The sequence below is a fragment of the Somniosus microcephalus genome, chromosome 14 (assembly GCF_052327205.1).
Source record: "Somniosus microcephalus isolate GS21.2 chromosome 14, FLI_Smic_1.0, whole genome shotgun sequence".
In the NCBI taxonomy this organism is placed as follows: domain Eukaryota; kingdom Metazoa; phylum Chordata; class Chondrichthyes; order Squaliformes; family Somniosidae; genus Somniosus; species Somniosus microcephalus.
The window spans coordinates 124,172,861-124,180,699 of record NC_141000.1 but is presented as its reverse complement, the minus strand read 5'-3'; the positions used below and the strand labels follow the sequence as shown (position 1 = coordinate 124,180,699).

At 46.7% G+C, this 7,839-nt stretch overlaps 1 protein-coding gene across 2 annotated transcripts; it reads left to right on the top strand.

Moving 5' to 3' along the window:
- The first annotated feature begins 1,873 nt into the window (after positions 1 to 1,873).
- LOC147107897 (lysozyme C, milk isozyme-like) lies at positions 1,874 to 7,342 on the top strand. Of its 2 annotated transcripts, none has more exons than XM_086007438.1 (4): positions 1,874 to 2,078; positions 4,892 to 5,068; positions 5,771 to 5,852; positions 6,899 to 7,336. In XM_086007438.1, the coding sequence occupies exons 1-4, from the start codon at positions 1,949 to 1,951 to the stop codon at positions 6,963 to 6,965; spliced, it is 456 nt and encodes a 151-aa protein (XP_085863564.1). In that variant the 5' UTR covers positions 1,874 to 1,948; the 3' UTR covers positions 6,966 to 7,336. The 2 variants fall into 2 exon arrangements, with proteins under 2 accessions (XP_085863564.1, XP_085863565.1); XM_086007439.1 differs by lacking the exon at positions 1,874 to 2,078 and adding an exon at positions 2,091 to 2,396 and having other exon boundaries at positions 6,899 to 7,342.
- Positions 7,343 to 7,839: the final 497 nt, after the last annotated feature.

The following is a 7,839-nucleotide window of genomic DNA, read 5'->3' as shown; positions in this document are numbered from 1 at the left end:
TTCATAGACTACAGCTCAGCATTCAACACTATCGTCCCCAACAAGCTGGCCACCAAACTGCACACTCTTGGCCTGAACACTTCCCTCTGCAACTGGACCCTGGACTTCCTAACAAACAGACCCCAGTCTGTCAAATTAGGTAACCACACCTCCCCCCCCGACCCTGAACATGGGGGCCCCACAAGGATGTGTGCTGAGCCCCCTCCTCTACTCCCTCTTCACGCACGACTGTGTGGCTGTTCATGGTTCCAACACCATCATCAAGTTTGCGGATGATACCACGGTAGTAGGCCAGATCACCAACAACAATGAGTCAGCCTACAGGGAGGAGGTCCAGCATCTCGTGAAGTGGTGCACCGATAACAACCTGGCCCTTAACATCAAGAGAACCAAAGAAATCATTGTGGACTTCAGGAAGTCTAAAGGCGGAAGTCACACCCCCATCCACATCAATGGGGCTGTGGTGGAAAGGGTGGACAGCTTTAAGTTCCTCGGAGTCCACATCACGGAAGACCTCTCCTGGTCCCTCAATACCTCCTCTCTGGTGAAGAAGGCCCAGCAGCGCCTATATTTCCTAAGGAGGCTGAAGGGATGTAACCTGTCACCCCTGATCCTCTCTAACTTTTACCGCTGCACAATAGAGAGCATCCTGACAAACTGTATCACAGTATGGTATGGCAGCTGTAGCTACTATGACCGGAAAGCCCTGCAGCGGGTAGTCAAAACTGCCCAACGCATTACCGGCACCCGGCTACCGACCATAGAGCACATATACCAGAAACGCTGTCTACGGAGGTCACGGTCCATCATCAAAGACCCTACCCACCCCAGCCACAGTCTGTTCGCCCTCCTGCCATCTGGGAGACGCTACAGATGCATTCGCACCCGTACGACCAGATTTAGGAACAGCTTCTTTCCCAGGGCTGTCATCCTACTGAACTCCACAAATAAACTCTAAAGCCTGCACATCTGCCAATGCACTTTATTATGGTTATGTCTATGTTAATATACTACAAGCCAAATGTATGTTGAATGTTTAATTGTCTTAATCTAAATTTACACTCTCGGGAGCCGCAAGCCTACATTTCGTTGTACTGCACTTGTGCACTAACAATGACAATAAAAGTTGATTTGATTTGATTTGATTTGATTGCTTCATCCTGTACTTCTGAAGGACACTCGATGTATTTAACAGCTGGATACTGTAATGGGAAGGTAATAGGGTTGGTATACCAGGCGGAGGAGATCAACTGGGTCAAACAGTTTTGTTCATCTCAGTCTATCATAAACCTCATCAATGTTCATGGACCGAATGAACCTCAAATCTCTCCATCTCCAGTCATCCTGTCCTCGTCAATTGTTTCTCATTGAAACACCAGTTTTCGATCTTTCTGCCTTGTCCTTTTCCAATTTCCCTGCTACTCTTTTTACTCTAATTTCAGTCAAAAGGAGGTGCACGAAAGAAAGGACTTTGATTTATAGAGTGCCTTTCATAAGAACATGAGCCGACACTATCCTGCATTGTCCCAGTGATTCAGCTGATCAGGATCTCCTCATCTCCAATCCTCACTCTCACACTGTGTCAGCGCCCTCACTGCTAGGCTTTTCTGGGCAAAGTGTCGTATCTGTATCTTGCAGAGCACCCTCTGTAATGTGACTGGTGTTACTGTAGATGCCTGAATTGTTCAACCCTCAGCCTTTCTCCCCACCTCTACTCCAGGTTAAAATAAGTGAGGTCACCCCTAAAAGTCTTTGCTCTCTCCCCTGGTATCACAGTGTTTGTTAAATCAGCGCGTGACATTCAGGAACCTGGCACCATTCTGATAAAAAATAGTTTGACTGGGTTTTTCCACACTTCTGTTTTAGTAACTTTGTGGAAACTGGTAACCACGGGCACGATCCTGTATAAAAGCGCGAGCGTTACCAGACCCAGACCCAGAGCGACAAGATGAAGACTCTGATTGTTCTCAGTGTCCTGCTCTCGGTCACCAGCGCCACAGTCCTTTCACGATGTCAGGTTGCTAAGGCCATAAAGAATTCTGTACTGTCCCACTTCGCCCAGTACAGCGTGGCAGACTGTGAGTAACACTTTCTCTGTTGTATATAAACTGTGCCGAATGCACTCGCAGATTGTGGCTGTGCTTTCCTCTTGTAGTTCTGAGTCAGTGGGTAAATACACGTTACCTTGGTGGGTCCGGGGAATGTTTGAGCCTGGTCTGGACTGAGTAAATTGATCTTTTGTTTAAACTACGCCAGAGTGGGAATAGACTGGATGTCGGGCGGATCTTCTTTCCCCAGAGAGCAGTGAGTCTCTGGAATGTGTTGCCGGCTGGTGCGGTGGGTGCCGACTCTCTGCCTTCAAGAGGGAGCTGGACCGAGATCGCATCATAGAGAAGGTCAGTGTCTTTATAGATCACACTCGGTCCGTGCGATCTCCCGGACACACCCTGTAACCGGTTTTTGTGGTGGCCAATTTCCTATAGGACCTGCTGCAATCGCCAATTATTGTAAGTGGTTTTGCCCCGCCCGTAGCGAGCACGCAAACCCCCTTACTACAAGTTCTGGGCGATAAGGATTACTGAGGACAGATTTGAACATGGACAGTGTTTTTGGGCTCACCCGTACAGTGTTTATTAAGGTTGACAAAAACCACTCCACTCGCATACAGTACGAGCGGTGTGAACACAACAGTACAGTTTAAAACAGTACAACCCTGACTTGTCCAACAAGCCCCTGCCGTGCTGACTTACCACGGCCTAAAAACACCCTCCAATGAACTAAACTATCACAGAACCGTTCCAACGCTAAACCGCCTCTGGTTTGGTAGGAACATACAGGCACCCCCTCACACAGCTAAGTGATCTTGTGGGTGTGCAGGCTTGGCAATGCTCACCTAGATTGCCCTTTTGATCTTGCATGCAGCTTCTTCCCGTACGTCTCGGCTACCTGGTTCCGTACCGGCCTTGCGGCTTGCGAGTCCCAGTCTGAGTTGAAATCCGTCTCAGTTGGAAGAGCAAGGCCCTGCTCCTCTTGATGTTCCATTGTGGGGAGGGCAGGAGACAGAGAGAGAGAGCTATCCAAACTGCTCTCTGATATAACCCCCTAATGCATAATGGACACATGGCCTCAGGGAAATGGTTTACAGGCCTCCCACCAGGTTTGGATGGTTTGGATCTTGTTTCGATCTCCCAGTCGCTTTAACTTAACGATCTCATCTTCTTCAGAAACAATGAGTCGCCAGCCTCGTTATTCATGACTTGGGAGTGGGCCTCTTGGGACATTGTTCCCAAGGTCAGTCTGTTACCATACGAATGCAACCTGGTTACATCAGCCACCTTCAGCTTGAGTGTTTATCCACAGCTCCCCGCCGCCCCCCCCCCAGCCTGTCCAGTTTTTAATAAGGGTATATGATCATAATCTAAAAATCCATGGAGTCTGCACCGACTGCTACATCCCGATCGCCCGAGGGGGCCAGAGAGGAATTTCCCAGAGTATTTTTTCCCTTATTTATCTCTCTGGAGTTAGGCCGAAGTAACAGAGATAAATAAGGGGAAAAGTACTCAGGGAAAATTCTTCTCCCACCTCCTCAGGTGATCGAAATCAGTCGAGGAGATCACACGGGCTGTTATCTATAAAGACACTGACCTTCTCTATGATGCGATCTCTGCCCCAGACTACATGGCTGTGGAGATGGGGGCAGGGGTGGGGGGAAGAAGTGTTTAGTCATGATGCTCCGGCCATCATGGTGTGAGGCAGACCTGATGGACCAGCTGGTCTTTTCCTGCCCATCAATTTTGCGCGTTCGTGCGTATCTGAGCCAAGCCGACAGTAGCAGAGCTCCAATTGGTCGCTGACCACTAGAATGGGGCAGGAAAATCAGCCCGGGTCCTCACTGCCCTCTGACCCCTGCTGTGTAATGTTTTGGGGGAATTTTCCTTGGATTTTTTGGCTCTGGTATCTGAGGTCAGTCTCCTAATGAATCCCAAATCCTTATTTCTTTGAGAGAGAGTCTTCAATAGCTTTACAATGTAAATGATTAATAATGTGCCGAGGACAACTAATAGAAATTGATTTGTACGGTACTAGAATTATTTCTAGCTATGAGTAGATCTATCTCCAGTCTTCAATAAGTGAGAGAAGATCACACCAGACCTTCATCCCTAAAAATGAACATAGGCTAAGGCTGTGGAGATGGAACTTAAACTTTCATGTATTGTGTCTGACTTAGAGGGACAATTACTGGACCAAAACAAGACAGAACTGCTTCATCTTTATCACAGGTACATGTGTGAACAAGAGTGGAATATAAACAGAAAATGGCGCAAATAATCAGCAGGTCAGGCAGCATCTGCTGAGTATTTCCAGCATTTTCTGTTTATATTTCAGATTTCCAGCATCCGCAGTATTTTGTCTTTCACACAGGTGGGATTGGTTTGGCTGTGATGCTCCCTAAGAGAGAATAGTCTTCCATTTCTAACGGTCTGGACTCAATCACGGTAATAGTTACAGGTGCCCATGAACTGAGCCCCAGCGAGACTCAGCACCACCAGGAGAGCAGGAGGGACAATCAGCAAAATGAAGTCCCACCTTGTACACTGCTCCAATTCCCACAATCACTGCCTTCCGCTGAACGGACTGGAGATAAGTGAGTGTCAGTATCCTGTTCTGTGCTGCTAGTTCCCTCTATCATTCTTCCTCTCACTTTGGTCCCCCTCTTTACGTCTAAGTGACGGCGGTGGAGCGTGAGAATCTCCGAGGAAATTCACCCCGAGGTTGCTGCAAAGACAAACCTCGCTGTAGACTGTCTCCGGTCTGCGGGGCGCAGTGTGAATCACATTTGTGTTGGTCGCGTGTTCTACACTACAGTGTCTTGTCTTCATTTTAATTCTAGGGGTGTGCATGCTCGACTACGGGAGTGGATACAATACACTTGCAACACTTTATGAGAGAGACAGCGATGGAAAGATCTGGTCAGCAGACTATGGGATCTTTCAGATCAACAGTAAATGGTGGTGTGCAAACAAAGATTTTCCGAATGGTGCAAACGCCTGTCACATGAACTGTGATGGTACGTGAACCAACAGAAAGTTCATCACAGGTTGAATTTTTGTTCGTCTAAAAATATGAGGAATATTGTGTACAGTCCTGGTCGCCATATTTCAGAAGGGTATAGATGCAGTGGAGAGAGTGGCTGACACCAGAACTGCGAGGTTATACCTATCAGGAAAGAATGAACAGGCTGGGGCTCTTTTCTCTTGAAAAAAGAAGGCTGAATAGAGGTGACCTAATAGAGGTCTTTAAAGGTTTTAATAGGGTGGATACAGAGAGAATGTTTCCACTTGTGGGGAAGAGCAAAACTAGAGGCCATCAATATAAGATAGTCACCAAGAAATCCAATAGGGAATTCCGAAGAAACTTCTTTACCCAGAGAGTGGTGAGAATGTGGAACTCACTACCACAGGGAGTGGTTGAGGCAAATCGTATTGATGCATTTCAGGGGAAGCTAGATAAATACATGAGGGAGGACGGAATAGAGGGTTATACTGATAGAGTGAGATGAGGTAAAATATCAAGGGCTAGAATATCGTCTCGGGCTGTGGAGTCAAGCGAGTGGTATCGTAGCAGCGCCGGATATTCAGGTCCATTGGCTGCAATGAGCAGCCGATCTGATACCGCCCACTTTGCACCACATAGGCCCTTCTAGCTCTGTGTCAGAACAGACCCCAGATATGAACATTGATTCTAATATCACATTTATTTATTACTGCAGTTTTGCTGAACAATAACGTTGATTTGGAACCTGACATTGCTTGTGCAGCAGTAATAGTGAACAAACTAGGAATGGAAGCCTGGTATGTTGAAGCCTCGAACTTTTCTCTCGCTCTGTGTATTTAAATGTTGAGTTTGTAATTGAGTGATGAAGCACTGCTGGTCTCTATATCTAAGCTACAATGACACTGTGGGCCCACATAAACAGCTCGCTATAAACAGGCATTTCAGCGATCAGTGAGGGCAGTATTATAGAGAGTGTTACATGGAGAAGGAGTGTTATACAATGTATATTAAACGAGAGGGGTGTGTTATACAGTGTATTACAGTGAGGGCTGTGTTATACAGTGTATTACAGTGAGGTGTGTTATACAGTGTTTTACAATGGGGGTGTGTTATACAGTGTTTTACAATGAGGGGTGTGTTATACAGTGTATTACAGTGAGGGGTGTGTTATACAGTGTTTTACAATGGGGGTGTGTTATACAGTGTATTACAGTGAGGGGTGTGTTATACAGTGTATTACAGTGAGGGGTGTGTTATACAGTGTATTACAGTGAGGGGTGTGTTATACAGTGTATTACAGTGAGGGGTGTGTTATACAGTGTATTACAGTGAGGGGTGTGTTATGCAGTGTATTACAGTGAGGGGTGTGTTATACAGTGTATTACAGTGAGGGTTTTGTGTTATAGAGGGTTATACGGCTGATTGAAATCCGCTTTAGTAATATTTATGTATTTAAGGGCCTAACGCCTGATTTAGGTGGCTGCCTGGGAAGCCTGAATATTGTGCCTAATCAATATTAGGTTAGCTGTCTTTCAGACCTTCCTGTGGCCCAATGTTACCCTATATTGGCCCCTGTTGTGCTCACTTTACGATAGAAGGGTATCTGCTAAAACCCAAAACAGAGAAATTGTAACAGGCACACACATGGCCCCTGGGTGGGGTTAGTGCGGGTGCCGTATCCTAGTAAGAGTCAGCACCTTCAGGAGAGGAGAGGAGGAAACTTTGAGAGAAGTTAGAGCGTGCATGATCTTAATTCTTCACGTCAATAAATTGTAAATATGTTACTTGAGCCCTTGTGATTCTCTCTGACTGGTCTCCTGTGTCTGACGCTCTGGTTTTGCAGGAACAGCTGGGTTGATAACTGCAAGGGGCGATGGATCGATTATTACACGTTCTTTTGCTTCTGGTAAAGATGGAGGAGATCCCGTTGATCAGATACGCACGTGTCAGACTCATCACACCACGTGACGCTTTCAGTAGCTAGCTCTGCATTGCTGCGACTGCTGGGAACCCAGTAAGGGAAGGAACCAACTCTCTGTCACAGCTCATTACAAATAAACACAAGCAAATATCAAAACTCTCAAGTGTTTCATTCCCGTTGAGCAATCGAGATAAAACAGTGGGCCTGTTAATTGTATGTCAAGAAGTGTGAGAAGGAAAATTGAACTAAATGAAAAAGCATACACTAAGTACATGGACAACAAAGGAGAGAAAGACAAAAGGGAATGTGAAAAGATTAGTAAAGAAGTATTAAAAAAACCCGACTCTCTGTTTTCTGTTCTGTAACCAGCTTTCTATCTATTCTGCTACTCCCCATGTTCTGACCTTTTAATCAGGGGGGGAGGCCTGCTCTGGCGCGACGGCACTTAGCACTGCGACATTGAGTAATGGTGCACCACGAAGGAGGTGGAGCGCTTCCAGTAGCACTCCACCTCATTCTTGGGGTGCTACTACTGAATTTACGGGGTAGCGGCGCTCAGTGCCCCGACGAGATTAGCGCCCCAAAATGGGCTATACCCAATTTTTCTCCCTATATGTTTCAATGAGATCACCTCTCATTCTTTATAACTCCAGAGCGTGTAGGCACATTCTACTCAATCATTCCTCATAGGACAACCGTCTCATCCCAGGGATCAGTCTGGTGACCCTTCGTTGCACCGTCTCCAAGGCAAGTATATCCTTCCTCAGGTAGGGAGACCAAACCTGTGCCCAGTACTCCAGGTGTGGGCTCACCAAAGCCCTGTGCAACTGCCGCTAGACCTCGTTACTCTTCTACTGTAACCC

Coding starts and splice junctions, on each gene's coding strand:
- LOC147107897 (XM_086007438.1), top strand. CDS start 1,949: ATGAAGACTCTGATTGTTCTCAGTGTCCTGCTCTCGGTCACCAGCGCC. Junction 2,079..4,891: donor CCAGTACAGCGTGGCAGACT/GTGAGTAACACT, acceptor TTTTAATTCTAG/GGGTGTGCATGCTCGACTAC. Junction 5,069..5,770: donor CTGTCACATGAACTGTGATG/GTACGTGAACCA, acceptor TTATTACTGCAG/TTTTGCTGAACAATAACGTT.